This window comes from Nyctereutes procyonoides, unplaced genomic scaffold (genome assembly GCF_905146905.1).
Source record: "Nyctereutes procyonoides isolate TBG_1078 unplaced genomic scaffold, NYPRO_anot_genome, whole genome shotgun sequence".
Lineage (NCBI taxonomy): Eukaryota > Metazoa > Chordata > Mammalia > Carnivora > Canidae > Nyctereutes > Nyctereutes procyonoides.
In genome coordinates, this window is record NW_026575044.1 from 27,257,610 (window position 1) to 27,279,882 (window position 22,273).

The following is a 22,273-nucleotide window of genomic DNA, read 5'->3' on the forward strand; positions in this document are numbered from 1 at the left end:
TCAGTTCCTCCAAGAACATTCTGTTAAGATTACAGCTGGAAATGCACTGAATTTATAGATCAGTGTGGGGAGAATTGGTTATTTTTATTTTTCTATCTGTGAATATTATCCTCTTCTCCACTTAATCTTCTAGTAAATTTCAAGTGTTCTATTTTATGTATTTAGATTTATTTATTTATTTATTTATTTATTTATTTATTTATTTATTTATTTATTGGAGTGAGAACATGAAAGCACGTGAGCATGGAGTAAGTGGAACAGAGGAAGAGGGACAAGCAGACTCCTCACTGAGCATGGAGCCTGATGTGGGACTCAATCCCAGGACCCTGGGATCACACCCTGAGCCAAAGGCAGATGCTCAACCAGAGCCACCGAGGTGCCTCTATATATATTTTGTTATATAGCTTATGATTTCCATTGCTATTATAAATGGTATTTCTTTTTTTTTTTTTTTTACATTATCTTTTCTAGCTATTCCTTGCTGGTGTGGAGAAGTCTTTTCTATAGAGATCTTATATTTGGCAATACTGCTAAATTATTATTATGTCTACTGTTTTGTATAAGTTTTTTTTTCCCATTAAGACATCATCTCCAATTGACAGTGTATTTTATTTTCCTTTGTAATCCTTACACCCTTTATTTCTTCTATTACTGTAAAACTTAAGATTCCTAATAATACTAAGTAAGAGTAGTAATTTAGGGCATCATAAGGATGCTCTGTATCTTTTATAAACTATTTGGAGGGGGGAATACCTGAGTGGCTCAGTCATTTAAGCATTCAATTCTTGATTTCAACTCAGGTCATGATCTCAGGGTCCTGAGACTAAGCCCTGTGTTGGACTCTGCAGATGGAGCTTGCTTAAAATTCTCTCCCCCTCTCATGTGCTCTCACTTTCTCTCTTTAAAAAAAATTCAACTTTTCTCCATTAATATGTTTGTTAGCTAAGGCTTTTTTTTTTTTTAAGCCATCCTTTCAGATTAGAAAATTTACATTCTCTAATAGTTCACTAAGTACTTTTACTCCTAAGTGGATGTGCATTTTCATCATAAATGAACGTTTTTCTGTACCTACCGAAGCAATCAGTTTTGTTTTGTTTTTTTAAGATTTTCTTTATTTATTCATGAGAGAGAGAGAGAGAGAGAGAGAGAGAGAGGCAGGCAGAGACGTAGGCAGAGGGAGAAGCAGGCTCCATGCAGGGACCCTGACGTGGGACTCGATCTTGGGTCTCCAGGATCATGCGCTGGGCTGAAGGCGGCACCAAACTGCTGAGCTACCCAGGCTGCCTGTGATCAGAGATTTTTTCATGATACAGTTTTAATCACAGTTTCAGAAATGCTAATAAGGATGTATTGTGTGAATTCCTTTGTACTATTAAACTAAACCAATTATTCATGTATTCTTTTACGTACTTTCACATAAAAATAAAAATATATTGGGGAACCTGGGTGGCTTAATCATTAAGTATCTGCCTTGGGCTCAGGTCATGATCCCAGGGTCCCAGGATTGAGCGCCATGCTGGGCTCTCTGCTCAGCCAGGGAGTCTGCTTCTCCCTCCCTCTCTCTCTCTGCTCCTCCCTCTTTCATGCTTGTTTGCTCTCTCACTCTCTCAAAAAAATAAAATAAAATAAAATCTTTAAATAAATATATATACACACGTATATATATGTGTGTGTGTGTATATATATAAAATATAATAATTTTTTCCTCCCAGTGGACTCAAGTTTTCTGATACGAGATTTTTGTGTTAGTGTTCTTGAGTAGGTTTGGGTAATTTTCCATGTACTTCTTTTCTAACTTTGATATCAAAGTTATATTAGTCTCATAAAGAGCTGAGTTGGTTCCGTACTTTTCTATATTTACAAATTATTAGAGGCGATCTGTTTCCCTATCACCACCCCCATAGCAAGGTTGAAACAGGCAAATTTTCTTTGGTGTGGTAGTATTTATTTCTCATTCTCACTCACATGGAGATAAAAGAGCCTAGCTTTACACACAGGTGTTTGCTATTCATCTTCCAGCCTCAGGCAGGGCCTAGATCTGGTTTCCTATCTTCCTATCCATTTGTCTATCAAGGCAGAGAGAGAGGCTCTGTGTCCTCTAAGTTTGACAGAAACTCTCCAAGTTTTAGTGAGAGCTGGTTTTAGTGTCTGGACCACTCATTTGTCTCAGTTTGTTTTGACATTTGCAAAACTTCTGACTTCTGTGCAAGCTCAATGATGCGTTTAAAAATGTGTTTTGTAATATATCCAGCATTTAAGCTCTTTCAGTTGGAAATGTTACTCAGGATACCTAATCTACTACAAAGCTCAAACTGGAAATTGTCATTGTCATTCTAGTCATCTCCCCTTTTATTTCTGTCATCTCCTCACACTGCTGCTTTCTCTCCATGGGTCCAGGCTCCTGCTTATGTGTGGTCTTCGTGCAAGCCAGTATTTCCCAGATCAGTCATCTACTACTCACAGAAAACAATTTACAGGGATAAATGCTTCCTGCCTCTTCCTTATGCAGGCAGTATTCTCCTTCCTAAAGCTGCTGGATCTTCTCATTGCCCAAATGCTGGTTTTCCCTATTTATTCACCTTTAAAGGGGCGAGATGTAGTCCCAGTATCTTAACAAACAGAACAGATACAGTGGCTTTTGCTATGCTTCACTCGACTAGTATGGGTTTACCTTGCTGAAATCAAAACCTTAATGTTAAATTGGCACAAATAGCCTCTAGCTCAAAGTGCAATGACAAGAAGAAATTCAACTAATGTTAAGTTTAGCAGACGGAAGGCAGCTTCTCTCCTGATACACAACAATTATGCCAGGGACCAGCAGTAGGCAATTCTTTGAAAAAGGCCTGCATTGCTCCCATTGCTCTTCCTGTATCATACGAGATTATAGTGCTTTTCCACTATAATCACGCACTTTAGGATACAATGTGTATCTCTCTATCCCCTTTTTCTTGCTGTGCTATAGGGTGAGTGATATAGTCTCAGTAACGTAGGAGAGGAAGGGAGGAGATGACTTGCCTGGCCTGGTCTTAGCCTTAGACAGCAGGGACAATAAAGGGTTTTATCCCACCTTTCCTGATTCACGGTCTTCTGTTCTGCTCCCATTTAGTAAATAGAGCCTAAGGTATACATGTGAACAACATGCTTCCTAATCCAGCCTCATCAGCAAGACTACAAACATTTCTTCACGGTTGTCTTCACTTTTAATTTAGAGAGTTTTTCATAGATATTTTAAAGGAAACTTCAGAGGAAATTACTTGTGCATTTATTTATATATACAGAATTTTGCAGCTTACCATACAGTTTAGGACAAACACAACGAAAACAAATTTACAGACTTCTGAAAATTACCTGTCATGTTTGATCCTGGCCAAGAGAGGCTCCAGCCATCCCACTGTACATTCACAGTGAGCATCTAAGAAGGTGATCACTTGGCCTTTAGACACAGCAGCTCCTTTTAATCTAGCTCTGATCAATCCAGAACGTTGTTCCATTCGAATTACATGAACTGGTACTTTCAATTTTTTCACATAACTCTCTAGAGGTCTTTTCAAAAAGTCTGAAAAATTAACAGAACAAAAAATAAAAAGACTGACCTGGTGCTACCCAGATGTAAAGCAATTTTTTGCAATATTCATTCACCACATATTTACTGAGCACTCATGGTAAGGTGCCCTGATTCACAAACCCCTTTTACTACAGGGAGTCTTTTTATTCCTGAGAGCCTCTCCTAAAGCTGCCTCTACCTTATTACATGAAGAATCAGGAGAGCCTTTGAGCTCAGGCTCAAACACAGACAGACTTGTCACCAGTTTCCTAAGCAATTCTGGCAGCTCACTTCTTTTTCTAGTCATGCTTAAGCATTAGGAGCAGAGAGAAAGCAGTTCAAGAGCATTAAATCCAGGACAGTCCAGGTGGCTCAGCGGTTTAGCGCCGCCTTCAGTCCAGGGCCTGATCCTGGAGACCCAGGATCAAGTCCCATGTCGGGCTTCCTGCATGGAGCCTGCTTCTTCCTCTGTCTGTCTCTCTCTCTCTGTGTCTCTTATGAATAAATAAATAAATAAAATCTTAAAAAAAAAAAGGCATTAAATCCAGACCTCAATAGACAGAAGGAACAGAATATGCAAGAGCTGTTAGAATTCAGATAATTGTGGGAGTTCTTCAAAATCCAATCCAAAACCACCTGTCTTATTGACTACCAGTCTTTGACAATCCAGTTCTTCTATCAAGAGGCAAGGAGTGAGGTCAAGCTTAGAGGGGAAATGCTAGACTATAAGTGTAAGACCAGAGTTCCTTAGCAGACAAGTAGGTCTAAGTAATAAAGGTCTTAAGAGGGAAAGACAATTGAAGAAAAAGGGGAAAAAAGAAAGGGAAAGTGGTTGCATGAAATGAAATCAGTAACTATTCTGGAGTGTTGAGATAGAGGCTATGCCCCTAAGCCAAGGAAGTCCTGCCTCCAAAGTACATACCTGACTTTAAAAAGTAGGAAAGGCTCAGCTTCCTCATCAGGTTAGTTTATGGAATTTCTGCTAGAGAAGCTATTGAGGGTGGTATGGTCAAATGTCTTTTCAACTCATCCCAGCAGGATAGGTGTAAGGATATCTCTTTAGGGGAGAAAAAACGTGAAAAGAGAACTGTTGGGACTCCTAGGACTAGATCTGTCCCATAGGACTCTAGTAAAGGGAACGTCCCAGGAAGCACAATATATGTATTAAGGGTCTCCTTAAATACTAACCATGGGAACCCAAAGGGCTTCCTATGTAGCACAGATGAAAAGATAAACAGGAGTGACATGGTTCTTGCCTGTTTGAACTGGTGAGACTAGAATGATCAATAATGAAATAATCAGGATATGAAGATTTGAAAGAGAAAGGCCTATATATCCCCATCATACCAAAATACTGATCATTTCCAGTTCTGCTAATGTATTTCCTAATGTAGCTGGGCTAAAAAACAGTATCTGTAAAATATCTGGAGTACAGGGGCACCTGGGTGGCTCACTGTTTGACCATCTGCCTTTGGCTCAGGTCATGATCCCGAGGTCCTGGGATCAAGTCCCACATCAGGCTCTCCACAGGGAGCCTGCTTCTCCCTCTGCCTAGGTCTCTGCCTCTTTGTGTCTCTAATGAATAAATAAAAAATGTATATCTGGAGTAGAACTCCTACTGGGTCACCACTGATTTTATGAACAAAATCTTAGGGTCAGAGAAATATAACTCCATTCTGAATAAAAAGGTGAGGAGAGAACCAATCTTGGTGAAGGGCAAAATTTTGTAGAAGTAGCTATCATTTTCTGTCTAGCACAATGACAGACTCTTTACATATTTTATATCATTTACTTCTGACAACGGCAAATCCATGAGACTGTCGTTACACATATTTTAGATACAGAAATCCAAGGCTCATAATATAAAATGAACCATCAAAGTGACAAAGCTTGCTAAGGGGTGGATCCAAGATTGAAACCCAGGTCTGCCTGACTTCAAAGCTCATCTTTTCACTCATAACAAGAAATCCTAGAAGGAGGGGCACCCGGTGGCTCAGTGTTGAGAGTCAGCCTTTGGCTCAAGGCATGATCCCAGGGTCCTGGGATTGAGTCCCCACATCAGGCTCCCCACAAGAAGTTTGCTTCTCCCTCTGCCTGTGTACCTGCCTCTCTGCGTCTCTTACGAATAAAGAAACAATCTTTTTAAAAAAATTTAAAAAGAAATCCTAGAAGAAAACTAGAGAGAGAATAATTCAGAACTGTGGAATCACCTGAGCTATACACATTTAAATTATTTTATGCTCAGAGTTTAATGGTAGGGTGTGGGATATATTCTAGTGCTTCAGACCGGTTGAGGTTGGGTGTGTCATATGCAAGATGTCTCCCAATAAGCTTTCCCAAAAATATCAGACAGCTTAAAGTCTTCTTAAGAATCAAAGCAATCTAATTCCCAAGTCCCACGTCTCTGAAAGTTTAAAATACTCTGTCCTGTCTATAAATAAAATGAAAAATGCATGATTCTCTGGTCTGGCAGCTCAAAAAAGTTGCCATTCCACAAATTTTCTTGGCATCTTTGTTCCAGATCTTTGTGGGCTTCAAGCAAGAAGGCTAAGAAATAGGTGTCTTCCTAACAGATGATACAGAATTATGGACCCAGGGCTGAGTTAGCGATTAGGAACTACTCATTCAAGCCTGATTCTACAAAAATAAAGCCACCAGGGTTAAATGATTATGGGTGGAAGCTACTATGTCATCTAAAAATAAGGGAGAATCTTGTTTATCAGAGTATCTTTATAGCTATTAGCCTATAAATGGATCCCTAGGCATCTCTCCATCAGGGAGTATGAGGTTGCCAGAAAGTGTGCCAGAGAAAATTCACTGCTTACAGCAACATCTGAGAAATGTTAGGCAGAACTCTCAAGAGCAGCAGAATGAACAAGTAATTTAGAGTCTAATAAATCTGACTTCTAATCTGTACTAAATAAGAATCTCTGCTTCCTTTTGTGTAAAGTGAGAAAAACAACAGTCATCTCAGATTAGGAACATTTTATCAGCTCTAAGCCTTAAGATAACCTTCTGAGATGACAATTACATAACTTCTGACAAGAAGTAGGGATTCATCCAGACTCTGTCTTCATTTTAGACCCTATAACAGTAAAGTTATGAGAGGTGACATATGTAGCAGTTTAGAGGTCAAGCCCTAGGTTTATGCTAAACCTCATCAGTAAAATAGGGATAATTATAGCACCTACTTCCTATGTAATAAATGGAGCTACTAACAACTCAGCAGGTTAACTGTGAAATCAGGTATCCTGAGGCCATAAGCAAACCAGGCATGCTATGTGACCTAATTAGAAGTCTATACAGACAAGAAGTAAAGACAAGGATTAACTGACTGGTAGATTATTCTTTCATTCACTCATTAAATTCTGGACTGTTTATGCAATAAGTGCTGTGGGTACTGAGGAAAGAAGGGTGAGCACACAGCCCTGCTGGAATATAGTGTCTAGCATGGGAGATGGTCATTAAACAGACAGATAAATAGTTAAAACTCTGATGAGAGGGATCCCTGGGTGGCGCAGCGGTTTGGTGCCTGCCTTTGGCCCGGGGCGCGATCCTGGAGACCCGGGATCGAATCCCATATCGGGCTCCCGGTGCATGGAGCCTGCTTCTCCCTCTGCCTGTGTCTCTGCCTCTCTCTCTCTCTCTCTCTCTCTCTGTGACTATCATAAAATAAAAATAAAATTAAAAAAAAAAAAACAAACTCTGATGAGAGCCGTGGAGGAGTGTAGTGTTCCAAAGGGACACGACCTGATCTCGGGAGTTCAAGGAAGGCCTCTGTAAATATATCTTGCTTCTGAGTAAACATCTGAGCTGAACTGTGGAGATGGGGTGGGCAGGGAATGGTTTGGGATATGAGGAAAGATGAAGGCGGAGGCCAGGTCACACAAGCCTCGGAGAAACGGCATTAGTCAGAAGTGCCAAGATCAGAGTGACATGTTTAAAAACTCATGGTGCGTGCAGTGTGGGGAACAGATGGGAGGGGGAGGGTGTCTGCGGGAGACCAGACCAGTAGTCTGTTTCAGTAGTCCAGGTGAGAAGTGAGGGTGCCTTGTGTGTGTCTCATGAGTAAGAAAGGCAAACTTAAGGAGTTACATAAAAACAAAGCTTGCTCTGGTCCTGGGACCCAACAGTCACCATCTAAACAAGAGAGCCCAAGAAAATTACAGTGGAGAATTCTCAGTCTAGATAGAAGGACCACAGTCAAAACCACAAACCAAAACACCTAATGGTTCCCAACTACCAGAAATGGTGAGGCACACATCTGAGGCATTTCAGGAAGAAGAGCAAGGAGAAAAAGGCTCTCCTGATTGGACTCCCAGGCCCTGCTCAGTGATGGAGAGCCTCGGGTGGAGCTGTGAAGCAGACCTCTACCCAGGTTTCTCTTAGAGATTTACAAGGCTGGTAGAGTGATTAAGAAGGGCCCACATGAGGAAGGGCAAAAGTGACTGGTATATGTGACCTTGTCACTTCAGAACCGTGGGCACATGTCTTTGATGAGACCACATCCTACAAAAATGTGCTATTACACACAGCCCTCCCAGGCACTCAACAAAATATTAGAGAATACAAAGGAGGAAATGGAAAAATAATTAATTTCATCTGAGGAAAAACAACTCTCATTGAGGAATATGTAATTTAGCAAATAACATATAAGTAAAACAAACACAAGTCATTTGCAGACTCAATGTTTGTATATATTACTGCTTCAATGAATTTAAGCTAATTTTCTTAAACTGGGACTAATTACCTCCTAGCAAACAATTATCCACACGAGGGTTTACACTTCTACTGTCAACAATAACTTTTTGTTTTAAGCACACTATTCTTAATCTCTAACAGCAGACTCATTTTGACAGTAATTATATCATATGTTGTACTATTATTCAGATGCTTTGTGTGTTTATAAATGGTCATCTTAATCACATTAAGGAGAAAAGCTGTACGGTACTACAGAAGGAAGGACCATACATTATTCTTTGTATTTCTATAATTTCACAGAGTGGGGAGATTTAAACTGTTATTAATGTGCAAATCACTCCCCACAATTAAGACATGAAGTGATTAACTGTGATTAAATTTACATACTTTATACAGTCATGGAAGGAGAAGATAAAATACTTAGATTAACCATCTTAGTAGATGCAGTGAGAGACTAGGTAAGAAAGTAGAAGGAGCAAAGGAACTTGAAGTGATGGTCAGGAAGTCTAAGGCTGGTCAATGAAGGAAGGTAGGAAGGGTCATTTTTTGTAGTTCCTTCCAAATTTTTCTCATGGGAGCACAGGTATATTGGGGGAACAAACACATGACACCAATGGTCCTCAAAAGTGCTGTGAAAAAAAAGCCTGGGAAAGGCTGGTTATGTCTGAATTTAACAGGTTTCTTCTCTACAGATGGGATTTAGCAGAGCCTTTTCTACACTACCTTGTGGTGTAAAGTCTCCATGAAGGATTCAAAATAAATAATGTTAGCTCAAGGTACTTTTAATTAGTGTAACTTTCCCAAAAGAGTGCTTCATGAGACGGTCTGAGAGATTCTAAGCTCGTGAAAAATTCTGAGATCCCTGGAAGAGTATCTGGGCAAGAGTCACTGCAGAGATTTCTTATGAGATCAGAGTCTTATTATATACCACTCTCTCTTAAGTTCCTTTCTCATCCTTTTATATAACTAGCTAAAGATCACTCCTGAACCTAGGAATGGAGAAAATGGGAAAATGTAGGAAGAACCTAGAGAAGGCTCACCCAGATAAGGCTCCACTTTCCTGCCAGAGGTACTTCCCACCACACACACAACTCAATTTCTCCATCCTGGCTCTAAGAAGGATCCAGTCTCTCTCCATTAACTCAGGGCTGCAGCTTCCCACAAGAAAATTTCTAACAATATCATGTGTGTTTTTTCACTGTTCTGCATAAATGTTTATATTATATAGCATTACTTCTTTTTAAAATAAGATTAAGCTGTGACAGATTAAATGCTAATTAAGGTAATATTTTAAGTTTCACAAGGGGGTAATTTTTTGCATATATGAATGAATCCAAATGCCACAAATAGTTTTAGGATAAATTAAAAGTTTGTATAAAATTATTAGGTTAAAAATTATTATAGACGTTTCTTAACCATTAATGATAAAAGCTGTAGCGTATTATTGGCATTAAAACTTAAAATTTACCTCTTTCACTGGCATCATCTACTAGAACAATTTCTTCTAGCATGTGTCTTGGTGAGCGATTAATGACACTATGGACAGTTCGCAGAAGTGTGCTCCAAGCCTCATTGTGGAAAACAATCACCACACTTGTTGTAGGAAGATTATCTGGATACACCTTTGTTTTACACCTAGAGACAAAGCAAATGCCTTTATAAAAAGTGACTGTTAAAACAGCAGACTTAATGCATCTGGAGTAGAAGAGGTAATAGAACAATAAAGACAGTTTGCTCTAGTGGTGGGACTCTTGGTAACTGCTCATTTATTTAAGTTTTGGTTAATATTGCATGTTTAATAAATAGTACCTATTTAAAGTTATATGTTTAGATTTAAATTATCTTAAAGATATCAACTGTATTCTTAAAATTAGGCATCTCTTCCTGATCAATGTTTTCTGTTGATTCAGAAATTTAATGGACAATGTTATTAGTATGTTGTCTGTTTCAAGAATCCAACTCAACAAAAAAATCAGAACCACTGAAGTTGATGCAGTTTAATAATCTAAAAAAAATACCTTCCACAAAAGAAGAGAACTAGTATTTACTGAGTATCTATTTTCTATTAGGCACAGAAGAGGGGTTCCTGTACCCATAATAATTATGTGAGGTACCTGGAGCCACATTTCAGAGGAGAACTTGAGGAAAGACACAACAAGGGAGTGGAAGAGCCTAACTGAGGACTCCACGGTCCATGCTCTGCTGAACATTCGCTCGATGCTGCTTCCTCCATACCAAAATACTGACATGCACCTTGCATAGTAAAGACTACGTCTAGAAATGCAACCATCGAAGAGACCAAATGCACATAAAATCAATGTATTAGTTGTATGTTTCCAGCACTCTGTTAGGCAACACGGTCACTTCCTCCAGTCTTGTTAGGATGACCACAGAGCTGAGAACAGTAATGGCAATAAGCAACCAGACATTAGGGAATGCAGTTTAGAACATTAGCACTCTTAATAAATGCACATGTAACTCTTTCATAGGCATCTCCAAACTGCAACTTTGGCTCTAGTCTTCTCTTTCCACCTTTATTTCCAGCTCTCACAAGCTCCTCAAACCTTGTGGTCCCTCTAATCTCATGTGTTATATCTGCCAGTGGGAGTGGAGACAGACAGGAAAAAAGGGGAGAGAAACAAGAAAAATACCAACAAACCCCTCTTCTGAAGTGGCCACGACAGTCTACCTGCTTAAAGTGCCACCCTAGGGCTGCTAGCTGGCAGCTGGAATGAAAGGAAAATGGAAGGGGAAAGACATGACAAAGGACAGTGGCTGAAAGGAGAAACAGAAGGAGAGTTCATTGTGGGTCCATCAAACACCAGTCCCCCCTCTCTCTGAGGAGGAAAGGAAAAACGAATAGCTTTGACTGTCCTTCCTTATATCCCTGTTCAACCCCTACCATCCTCTTGACCATTCTCAGGCCCCTTGATGGTGTGCTGTCTTCTAGACTAGTGACCCCACTACAAGCCACTGGCCCACAGCCTCCTTTTCCACACCACAGTCCATGCCCCTCACCCTAGTTCACTCCAAGCCTCACTAGGAGGCCACCTATGCCTCCAAGTCCTGGTGGCAGAGATGAGGCCCAGAAGACCAGATGCATAGGCTCTGGAAAGACTAATGTGCCCTTAGCATCCCAAATAATACTTCTGAGGACAGCTTCCCATCAAAACTCTGTTAGCTATAAATCGTGGCTAGATTACACATACATAATCAGTACTATGCTTCAGTTACACCATTGATGAGCAAGCCAAGACACTCATGATTTCATAAGAAGATGCACCCTGAATGCCTGATTCACAGACTACTGGCACAGGACTTTGAAATGGGTAATGGGGTCTGTATATGAGTAAAGGGGGTTCAGAAAGAGAATTTCTACTATAATTTAAGTGACTAAGTCACGTATGATTTCTTTTCCCAAATTAATCCTACTCATTATTACAGGAAAACTGGGAAGCAGAAAACAGCCAGGGGTACTACAAAGCTACTCACCAAAACAACAAAGGAACAAAATCGAGTGAGACATAGGAGATGATTAGGCAAAATGGGCAGTGTATAAACAGTATTGTCAGCCATGTGCAGTGGACAGGAAGAAAAGAAAATTCTGAGGGAGCAGATTCTGCTGAAGAAAATAAGCCCTATTTATTTCTTGGAAGATACAGGAAATAATTCTGAAACTGTATGGAAAGGAAGACCATAAAGACTATAAGAAGACTACAAATAGAGACTAAAATGGAAATCATTCACAAGAGGACTGAACAATCACAAAGCAAAGCACATCTTAGGATCCAGACAAAAGGGCAAATAATTTCCTAAATCAAACAGTGACATTTAATCATTCAGAGAACACAGCAAATTCATAAATATTCTTTTAAAACAGAGAAAATATAGAATAAATATTAAAAAGTCAACATAACTCATTTCAGGACAGGTAACCCCCCCATCCCAATCTGGGAAAAACATAAGGCGCTCAAGGAGAACCAAAGATTCTTTCAGCCTTCTTAGCTCCTCCCATGGAGGGACCACTTGTCCCCATGGAGGTGAGGAGTGGGGGATTCTTCTAACGGTGGAAGACAGAGCTGAAGAGGAGCAGGAAGGCCACAGAGGTGTTACCAAGCAGCTTCCCCCCGCCCTCCCGTCCCAACTGAGTCTTTCATACTGATGAATGAAAATTAGCCAGTGTAGGGTTGTAATACTTAAAAAAAAAAAAAAAAGTTACATGTAAGTTCAACAGGGTAGGGTATAGATTGGGGAAAGAGAGAAAAGAAGGGGTGTAACTTTTTACTGAAATTATAATATACACACCAAAAAGCAGACAGATCACAAATATGGAACTGAATGAATTTCCACCAAGCGAATGCATCACGTAGTCAGCACCCAGATGAAGAAACAGACTGCGACTGACATCCAGAGGTTTCTTTTGTGCCCCCTCCCAATGTAACCAGTATGCTGGACATTTACCTTTATAGATGAGTTCTGCCTTTTTTTTTTTAAACTTTATTTAAAAGGAGTAATACAGAGCAGTAGTTCTCAAACTTTTTGACTCCTAACTCCTTTGTGTATTTAAAAACTGATGATCCAAAGTACTTTTGTGTAGGTTATATCTTGATATTTACACTATAAACTAATATAGCAATTTATAAACCTAAGAATCCACAAACACATATTATGCTATGAGAGAGGTGATCCATCACTATCACAGTGTGTGCCCATTATGGATTTATTGCCTCTTAGCTCCAAATATACCCTCCCACTGACTGTTCTGTGATAAAACTGGCTCCTATAAGCATTTCTTCTTTGCAGCTGGCAAGAGGCATAGACAAACTTTGTACAGTGTGCACACACATGGAGGGTGTTGGGAGGCACACTGTAGGAAGTAGGAACTTCCCTTCCTGGTGCCAGCACGCTTCCATTTTTCTTCTCCCTGCTTTGGTGCTGCCAGTGGAGTGTGTGGTGGGCACCCAGATGCATCATCCCCACAGAGTTTCAGTAGCATCCACCCCGCTCAGGCAGATTCTCAGTAAGTCTCCCAGGTACCTCACTCAGTAGCTGGCTTCCCAGTTTTGGCTTTCTGCACCCCAAAAGGGTGGTTCCTGTTCACCAGTTCTGGCTCTGACTTCCTGCCCAAATACACTTCAAGTATATTTCCTGCTGATTAGGCCTGCCTACCAGCTCCCGCTCTGAAAGGTACTGTGTGCCACGTCTCCCCAGGGGTAACCAGCAAATTTCTCCACTGTCTAGTGAGCAGCAATCATATTCTCCAAAGAGGTATGAACCCCAGCTTTAGGGAGCAGGCTCCCTCTCAATGTTTTTCATTCCCTGGTACTCTCAACCCTAAGATATACTTTATGACGGTCTTTATCTCCTTACAGTCACCCCATCATAGTTAATAATTATATTAAACTACTTCTGTTCAAATTATTGGAGGATTTCATTTTCCCTGCTAGATCCTGATCCATAAAGCTCCTCAAACTCCACTGTGGACTAGCTTAAGAATCAGAGCAAAAAGGCCAAATAACTGTCTTGGTATTATTATGAAAACTTTTTGACCTTGCAGGCTCCCTGAAAAGATCTGAAGGACTTCCAAATTCCCAGGGCTACACTTTAAGAACTGATCCAGTGCTCGCTTCGGCAGCACATATACTAAAATTGGAACGATACAGAGAAGATTAGCATGGCCCCTGCGCAAGGATGACACGCAAATTCGTGAAGCGTTCCATATTTAAAAAAAAACAAAACAAAACAAAAAATACAACTGATCCAGAGCATATTCTTTTGTGTCTCAATTATCTCCTTCAACATTGTGTATCATCCATGTTAAGTTTATTTTTACTGCTGCATAGTATTCTTAAAGGAGTATCTGTGTACACATACACAATTCCATTTCTATTCTAATATTAATAAACATTAGGATACTTTCCAGTCTGGGCTACTATAAACAGTGCTGTGAAAATCACTCAAGTACATGTTTTTTGCTGATTACTAATGTATGCATTTTTCTATTACTGGGCAATAAGAAATATAGAGGCTCAGCTTTAGCAGATACCAAGAAATGGTTTTCCAAAGAGCATGTAGTAATTTCCACTCTCACCAGCAGTGTGTCATAGTTTTTAGCTGTTCCATACCTACCAACAGTATCATTTTTTGAAGGGGGTAATAAGTTGTCTGAGTTTTAACAAATGCAGATTCATAAAATTATCACCACTTTCAGGAAACAGAACAGTTCCACCTCCAAAGAACCCCCTTTGTTATCTTTTTATAATCTCACCTCCCCTACATGTAATGCCTAGCAACTGGTATGTTTTCCATTACAAGAGTTTTGTCTTTTCACAAATATCCTATAAATGTAACTATACAGTGTGTAATCTTGGAGGATTGTTTTCTTTCACTCAGCATGTCTTTGAGACTCATCTAAATTATATGTACCTAAAATGTGTTATTTTTTACTGAAGAGTAAACCAGAAGTCAGTTCTGGTCTATCAATGTTTTCATTCACTAGTTGTTTCTAGTTTTTTGTCTATTATGAAGTGAGTTGCTATAAAAATTCAGGTACTGTCTTTTATGTAAACATGTTTTCATTTCTTTATAGTAAATATCCAGGGATAGGACTGCTGGGTTACATGGTAAGTATAACTTTGTAAGTGTAATTTTTAAACTGCCAAATTGTTTTCCAGAGAGACTGTATCATTTTGCATTCCCACCAAAAATGTACAGGAGTTCCAAATGCCCTCTTTGTCAGCACTTGATACTATAATCATTTTTGTAGCCATTTGAAGACACATAGAGTGGTACCTCATTATGATTTTAATTGGCATTTCTCTAATGGTTAATGTCTGTTCATGTGCTTATTTGCAATCCATATAGTATCTTGGGTGTCAGGTCTTTTGACAACATTTCATTGCATTCATTTTTCTTAATTGGGTTATGTTTGAGAGTTCTTCATATTTCTGATACAAGTCCTTTGTTGGAAGTATAGTTTGCAAATATTTTCTCCCAGCCGGTAGCTCATCATTTCATTCTCTTAACAGTGTTTCTATCAGAGTGAAAGTTTTAAAATTTGATGTTCAACTTACCAATTGTTTATTCTACGAAATTATGCTCTTGGTGTCATGTCTCAATACTCTCTGCCTAATGCCAGATCTTGAATATTTTCCCTAAAATTATAAACTTTTAGACTTTAGCTTTAGATTTATGATCCAATTTGAGTTAATGCTCATAAAACACCCGAGATTCATGTTTTTGCATATGGATGTCTAATTGTCCCAACATCATTTGTCGAAAAGATGATTTTTTCCTCTACTGAATGGCTTTTACACCTTTGTCAAAAATCAAATAGCCATATCCATGTGGGTCTACTTCTGAACTCTCTTTTGTTTCACTAATCTCTGTGTCTGTCTCTTTGCCAACAGCACGCCATCTTGATTACTGTAGCTTCTAGTACGTCTTTAAACTGGGCACTGTATTTCCTCCAATTTTATTCTTTTAAAAAATTATTTTTGCTATTTCCTTTCCCTTTCCAAATATATTTTTAAATCTCTTGATGGAATTTTGAATGGGGAGAATGGACCTTTTTTATGTTGACGTTCCAACATAGCTAGAAAACTTAGTCTTCTCAGTCTGCTGTGCACTGCTTGTGCCCAAGTCTGTGCTCTAGGCCAAGTAGCAGGAGACAGGAAAAGAGAAGCATGGGAGAGTCTACCCATGCTCTGGGGACCAAAGATTCTCTGGTCAAAGAGATTCCCCTCCCTTACAGTTTTAGCTGTTTGCCTGGCACTGCTCCCATGGCTGTGCTATCCTGGCATACTATGTAGGGATTGGGATAGCAGAGAAGAGGAAAAAAAGAAGAGGCAAGAATAGGAGGTTTTCTCCACGAACCCTTAAGAGATCCCTTTTCTCATTCCTCAGAACAGAAAGAGTGGGTTGGGTTTCTCTTGGGAGCTCTCCTCCTATACCCAGTATATACTCCTAACTTCTGAACTGTTTTCAAGTACAATGTTGAATAGAAGTGGAGAACAGACATCCTTCCCTTGCTTCTGACCTTTGGGGAAAGCTTTTAGCATGCTATGATACTAAAAGCATGATACAGACTAGTACTAAAAGCATGATATAGACTAATACATTTGACTTCATCAAAATTAAAAATTTTTGTGCTTCTAAGGTATCACTAAGGAAAAGACAAGCCACAAACTGGCAGAAAATATTTAGAAATTATAACTCTGGTAAAGGAGTTGGATCTAGAATAAATAACTCTTATAATTCTGCGAACTTCAAGAAGACAATCTGATAAAACATGGGCAAAAAAAATCTAGAGAAATTTCATTAAAGATACAAGAATGGCCAATAAGTACATGAAAATATCCCTAATATCATTAGTCACAGGTAATACAAATTAAAATCACAATGAGATACTGGTTCACCTGCAGTAGAATGGCTATACGAATAAAGATAGGCAAAAATAAATGTTGATGAGGTTGTGGAGAAACTAGAACCCTTGTACATTTTGCTGGTGGGAATGTTTGTGGCCACTTTGGCAAAAAAGTTTGGCAATTTTTTAGTTAAAAACAAAGTTACCACAGGACCTAGCAATTAGGAATCTACAAGAAAAATAAAAACATTAAAGAATAAACAAATATGCAAAGCTTGTTTTAAAAAGCCAATCGCTCCCCTTCCATACTCTCCCTTTCCATAAAGGAAACCACATGCAATTCTTTGACCTCTTTCTCTTGGTATTTACCTCCAGAATTCTAAATACCGTATCTGAAATTTCATTTTTTTTCAAGTTCTAGATATTACATATTAACTTAGTGGAGAATATAATGATTTATTTCCCTCTTATCCCCATCCTAATACATTCACTTGCTACTCCCTTCAGCCTCCCAAAGTAGTTACATTGGAAATTCAGTTCATTGTTAAAGTTTATATAAGGACTATGTAAAATGCTATCTATAGCTGACCCATATATTGTGAATATAACACTTTTTCCTTTTCTGTACAACATTGCCCTCTACTTTAGCCGAGGTTATTTTTTCCCCCTTTTCTTAGTTTTCTGTGTATTTGTCACTAATTCAAACCCAGACTCTACAAATTGTTTAGTCTCTTAAGATGTTCAGAAGCACCAGCTATAATATGACTGAAATCTTCCTAAAGCAATCCCTCCTGAAGTTTTCTCGGCAGGCTGCCTCTGTGCCTGCACCACTGTGGTCCACGGCTTTCTCTCTCTCATCCCACGGGGATTCTTCCCCCCCCCCCAAAGATTTTATTTTAATTAATTAATTAATTTATTTATTTATTTATTTATTCATTCATTCATGAGAGAGAGAGAGAGAGAGAGAGAGAGAGAGAAGCAGAGACATAGGCAGAGGGAGAAGCAGGCTCCATGTAGGGAGCCCGATGTGGGACCTGATCCCGGGTCTTCAGGATCACACCCTCGGCCAAAGGCGGCGCCAAACCGCTGAGCCATCCAGGCTGCCCTCTGACGGGGATTCTATTAGCTGTCCTGCACATTGAATCTCCTATCTTTCATATCCCATGCCTTTCTCTTCCCTGGTTTACTCTTTTGTTTGGCAGAGAGCACAGGCTAATAAGAAAGGATGAGGGGAGATGGGTAGGTTTTTGAAAATATACCATCACTACCACAATGGATTGATGCTTTTAATGGGAGTGAGTTATATACTGGAGTGGAGCCGAAGTTGATTGAAAATCCCTGGTTTTTACACAATGAGTGAAAACACAAGTGGTTTCATCTCCGTCTCCATGTATAACAGTAATTAAAAGATGGCCTACACAACAAGCACTCTTGTCCTAAGTGAGTGAAAGAATTACTGAATAAACTCTAATGCATGAAATTCACTGTGTGGTCTGAATTAGTTTGGGTGCCTGCCTGAGTGCCTCAGCAGTGTTTTGGGAAATAGGGAGATTATTAAATTTGCTTAGGATAGTGATCATCTCAGTAAGACTAGGCTTACCAAAGAATCAATCCACACAAACATCTAACAATTCAGGAATGTAGAACTGAAGTCCTATGATAATTACTATTTATATTATTTTTCAACTGCTAAAGTCTCATTATACTTATTTTAACCCTCTTAGGGCCTGAAATGGCATTAAGAGTTTTTATATGGGACGCCTGGGTGGCTCAGCAGTTGAGCGGCTGCCTTCGCCTCAGGGCATGATCCCAGAATCCTATGGAGTCCCTCATCTGGCTCCCTGCAGGGAGCCTGTTTCTCCCTCTGCCTGTGTCTATGCCTCTCCCTCTTTGTATCTCTCATGAAGAAATAAATAAATCTTAAAAAAAAAAAAAGTTTTTTATGATTACCTCACTTTATCCTCTCAACAACCTTAAGACAGAGGCATTGTTCTCCCAGTTTTACAGATAAGTAAACGGCGGCCTAGGGAAAGGAAGCAGCTTTACTCTAAGTCAAGGTGAGTATGCATATATAATCCAATTCTGTTCTCTAGGTCCCTTTCAGCTATGATTTTTTTTTTAAGTACTCGATATCCACTAAAGTTAGCCCGTCACTACCATTTACCCATGACAAATCAGTATTTCTTAAGATGGCTGGCTACCTGTCTGGCAGTGTTTGGCAATGTTATATAATTTCTCTTCTGTGTACTCACATTCAGACAAGATCAATGAAGATCCACCATAAAAGGGATGGCAGAGCACAGTGTTTAAGATTACATGCTTTGTCAATGACAGATTTCACTTGGATCACTTTTTTTTTAAGATTATTTATTTACTCATAGAGATGCAGAGAGAGAGAGAGAGAGAGGCAGAGACACAGGCAGAGGGAGAAGCAGGCTCCATGCAGAGAGCCTGACTGTGGGACTTGATCCAGGGTCTCCAGGATCACACCCTGGGCTGCAGGCGGCACTAAACAGCTGCACCACCGGGGCTGCCCCCTGGATCACTTTTTAACCGTACTTTGCACTAATCATTTAATCTCCCCACGTCTGAGTTTCCCCATCTGTCATCTGGGCATACTACTTTTTTATGCAAGTGCTTCACTATGATAATGTATGTAGTGCCTGGTACAAACTAAGCACTCACTGAATGGTATTATTACTTTTTAAACACCTGAGACTAACTATACAGGATGGAACTGCCGCCTTAGGTGACTTGGAATTTGCCTCAAAGTTCCTTCCCTAGGATCACACCTTACACATTATTCTTTGATTGTTTTTAACTCTTCTTGACATTTGAACAATATCATTCTTTCCTCAAGTTTCCCTGCAGGAAATGTGTCCTTGGAGATTATACAAGACAGTAAAGGTTCCTGGCAGGTACAGGATCATCTGGATACTGCCAGCTATACTACCAGTTAAGCCCATGACTTAGAACAAGTAGAGCTCTTCTGGATTCAGAAAAGAGAGTGAAAGAGCTGCACTCTAGGGGCTGTCCACACTATTTACTCTTTCACCTCTGTGAATTAGTCTGAAAAGTAACTGCTGGCCAGCTTTATTCATCTGTGTGCAGAAATCATTAAATATTAAATCTGATGTTTCTTATTTAACATTTCATTATATTCTCTGGAAGCCAGACAATGTTTAGTAAAAAAAAAAAAAAAAAAAAAAAAGAGTGGGGATGGAAAAGCATGATTGTAATTTGCTTTTCATCAGACTCGTACTGGGACCTAGAGCTTACTCCCTAAACAGAGGCCTTCTCTGTATCCTAGGTGCCACGAAGTATCTCAAGCACTATAAATCCTCACAACAATCCTTGTTATTTTTCTTACTGTACAGATAAGGATCCTGTAGTACAGAAAGGTGATTACCTCTTCCAAAGCCACAAAGCCAGTAAATGGCAAGTGAGACCTGGACTTTGCCACTATCGAGATTAGTGAGAAATTCACTGAGATATAATTCAAAGAGGGACAAAGGAGAGAAAAAAATAAAAGTACAGATTGAGAAGCTCTAGTCTATGCATATGAGTAATTCCAGAATGGGTTGAAGGAATGGTACCACCGCAATATTTGAGATTACAGCCAGCCATGTCCTGAATTGAAGAATTTGAATACTCAGATCAAAATACACTATGTGCACTGAGCATGTAGATGAAGATAAATCCACATGTTGACAATTACAATATACTCAGGTCTTACACTAAAGGAAGAAAAATAAAATGTGCAGCTTCTAAACCAGGAGACAGGAAAATATAAGTACTAAAATTTTTATCAGATGAAACTGTATCAAGTAGTGAAAGGAAAGGAGGAAAAAATGAAAAGAATAGTAAACAAAACAAGATTAGGTTGAGCTTTATGAAACTCATTTTCATAAGTCAAAAATGGTCGAATATCAATTTCATTATGTTGTTCAATCTAAAGTAAGTCCAAATTTAACAAGTCACAATAAATGTAGATGTATCAAACTCACCTACTAAAAAATGATTAGAGTGAATTGAAAATATAAATCCAGCCATTTAGTAAAGATACATCTAAAATAAAATCTTACAGATGGCTGAAAGAAATAAAAAAACAGACATCAGGAAAATGTTAGACTAAAAGCAGTATAGCAATGTCAAAATCAGGGTAAAAAAATTAATATACATACAGTAAACAACGGGTGTAAAAACAACAATATACTATCAATTACTATAAATGTATCCAATGATGCAGCCTTGAAAAATAAAAGAATGACCTGAGAAATTGTCAAGCACATAATCATAGTGGGAGGTTTTTTAAAAATACAAATTAGGGACGCCTGGGTGGCTCAGTGGTTTGGCGCCTGCCTTTGGTCCAGGGCATGATCCTGGTAGACCCGGGATTGAGTCCAAAGTCAGGCTCCCTGCAAGGAGCCTGCTTCTCCCTCTGCCTGTGTCTCTGCCTCTCTCTCTCTCTCTCTCTCTCTCTCTCTCTCTGTCTGTCTCTCATGAATAAATAAAATCTTTAAAAAATAAAAATAAATAAAAAATTTTAAAAAAATACAAATTAATCGGAATCTAATACAGCATGCACCATGAAACAGAAAAAAAAATCCAGAAGTAAAAGGCAATGAAACAACCAGTTATTTTCAACTGCAGAGGAATTATTTTTTAAAAACTCAACACCACCGCGCACGCCGGCCGGCCCGGCACCTCCTCCGCCGCCGCCCTCCCCCACCCCCTAAAAAAAAAAAGAAAGAAAAAAAAAAAACTCAACACCTTTTGGTCACAAAGGAGGTTTCAATATATTTGAAATAGATCATGTTCATATATAGGTCATGTTTTCTGAACATGATGAATGAATCTAGAAATCATTAATAAAAAAATCAAAAAAATCAAAAGGCAAAGAGAAATATACCTAGAAATATTAAATGTATTTCTACGTCATCCTGAGTTAAGTGGAAATCAAATGGAAATTACCAACTACGTAGGAAGAAATAAGGATGGGGCACTTGGGCGGCTCAGTATGTTAAGCTTCTGCCTTCAGCTCAGGTCATGATCCCAGAGTCCTAGGATGGAGCCCCATGTCAGCCTCTCTGCTCAGTGGGGGGGGGGGGGGGTCTACCTACTCCTCCCACTCCCTCTGCCCCTCCCTGTTCTGCTCTGGTTCTCTGCACGAGTGCTAATAAGTAAATAAAATCTTTTTTTTAAAAAAAGGAATAAATAAGGATGAAATACTATATGTAAAACAAGCTGCACTGAAGTGATTCACAGATATAGTTTTTAATGATTACTAGAAAACAAAAATATTTTTAATTTTTTTTAAATTTTATTTATGATAGTCACAGAGGGGGGGGGGGGCAGAGACACAGGCAGAGGGAGAAGCAGGCTCCACGTACCGGGAGCCCCATATGGGATTCGATCTCGGGTCTCCAGGATCTCGCCCTGGGCCAAAGGCAGGCGCCAAACCGCTGCGCCACCCAGGGATCCCCAAAAATATTTTTAAATAATAGGTTAAGCACTTAAGAAAGGACAGATTAAACACAAAAGAGATAATTACACAGAAAACAAATTAAAAAAAAACAAGTAGATAAAACAAAGGAAAAGTTACTTCTTTTTTGAAAACCAAAAATTGCAACTCGTTAGCAAGATTATTTAAAGAAGGGGTG

General features: G+C 39.2%; 1 protein-coding gene and 1 non-coding gene across 3 annotated transcripts in view; one reads left to right on the forward strand and one right to left on the reverse strand.

Annotated features, from left to right (window-relative positions):
* GALNT1 (polypeptide N-acetylgalactosaminyltransferase 1) overlaps positions 1-22,273 on the reverse strand; it is a 118,229-nt gene that overhangs the window by 22,102 nt on the left and 73,854 nt on the right. For both annotated transcript variants that reach the window (XM_055324141.1, XM_055324142.1), the window contains 2 exons: positions 9,714-9,880; positions 3,349-3,556 (listed from right to left, as the gene is read on the reverse strand). In XM_055324141.1, coding sequence (XP_055180116.1) covers positions 3,349-3,556; positions 9,714-9,880 — 375 coding nt within the window. The remainder of the gene's footprint in view (positions 1-3,348; positions 3,557-9,713; positions 9,881-22,273) is intronic.
* Positions 13,865-13,971, forward strand: LOC129509175 (U6 spliceosomal RNA). The gene has a single exon (XR_008664289.1). It is a non-coding gene; the product is annotated as a U6 spliceosomal RNA (small nuclear RNA).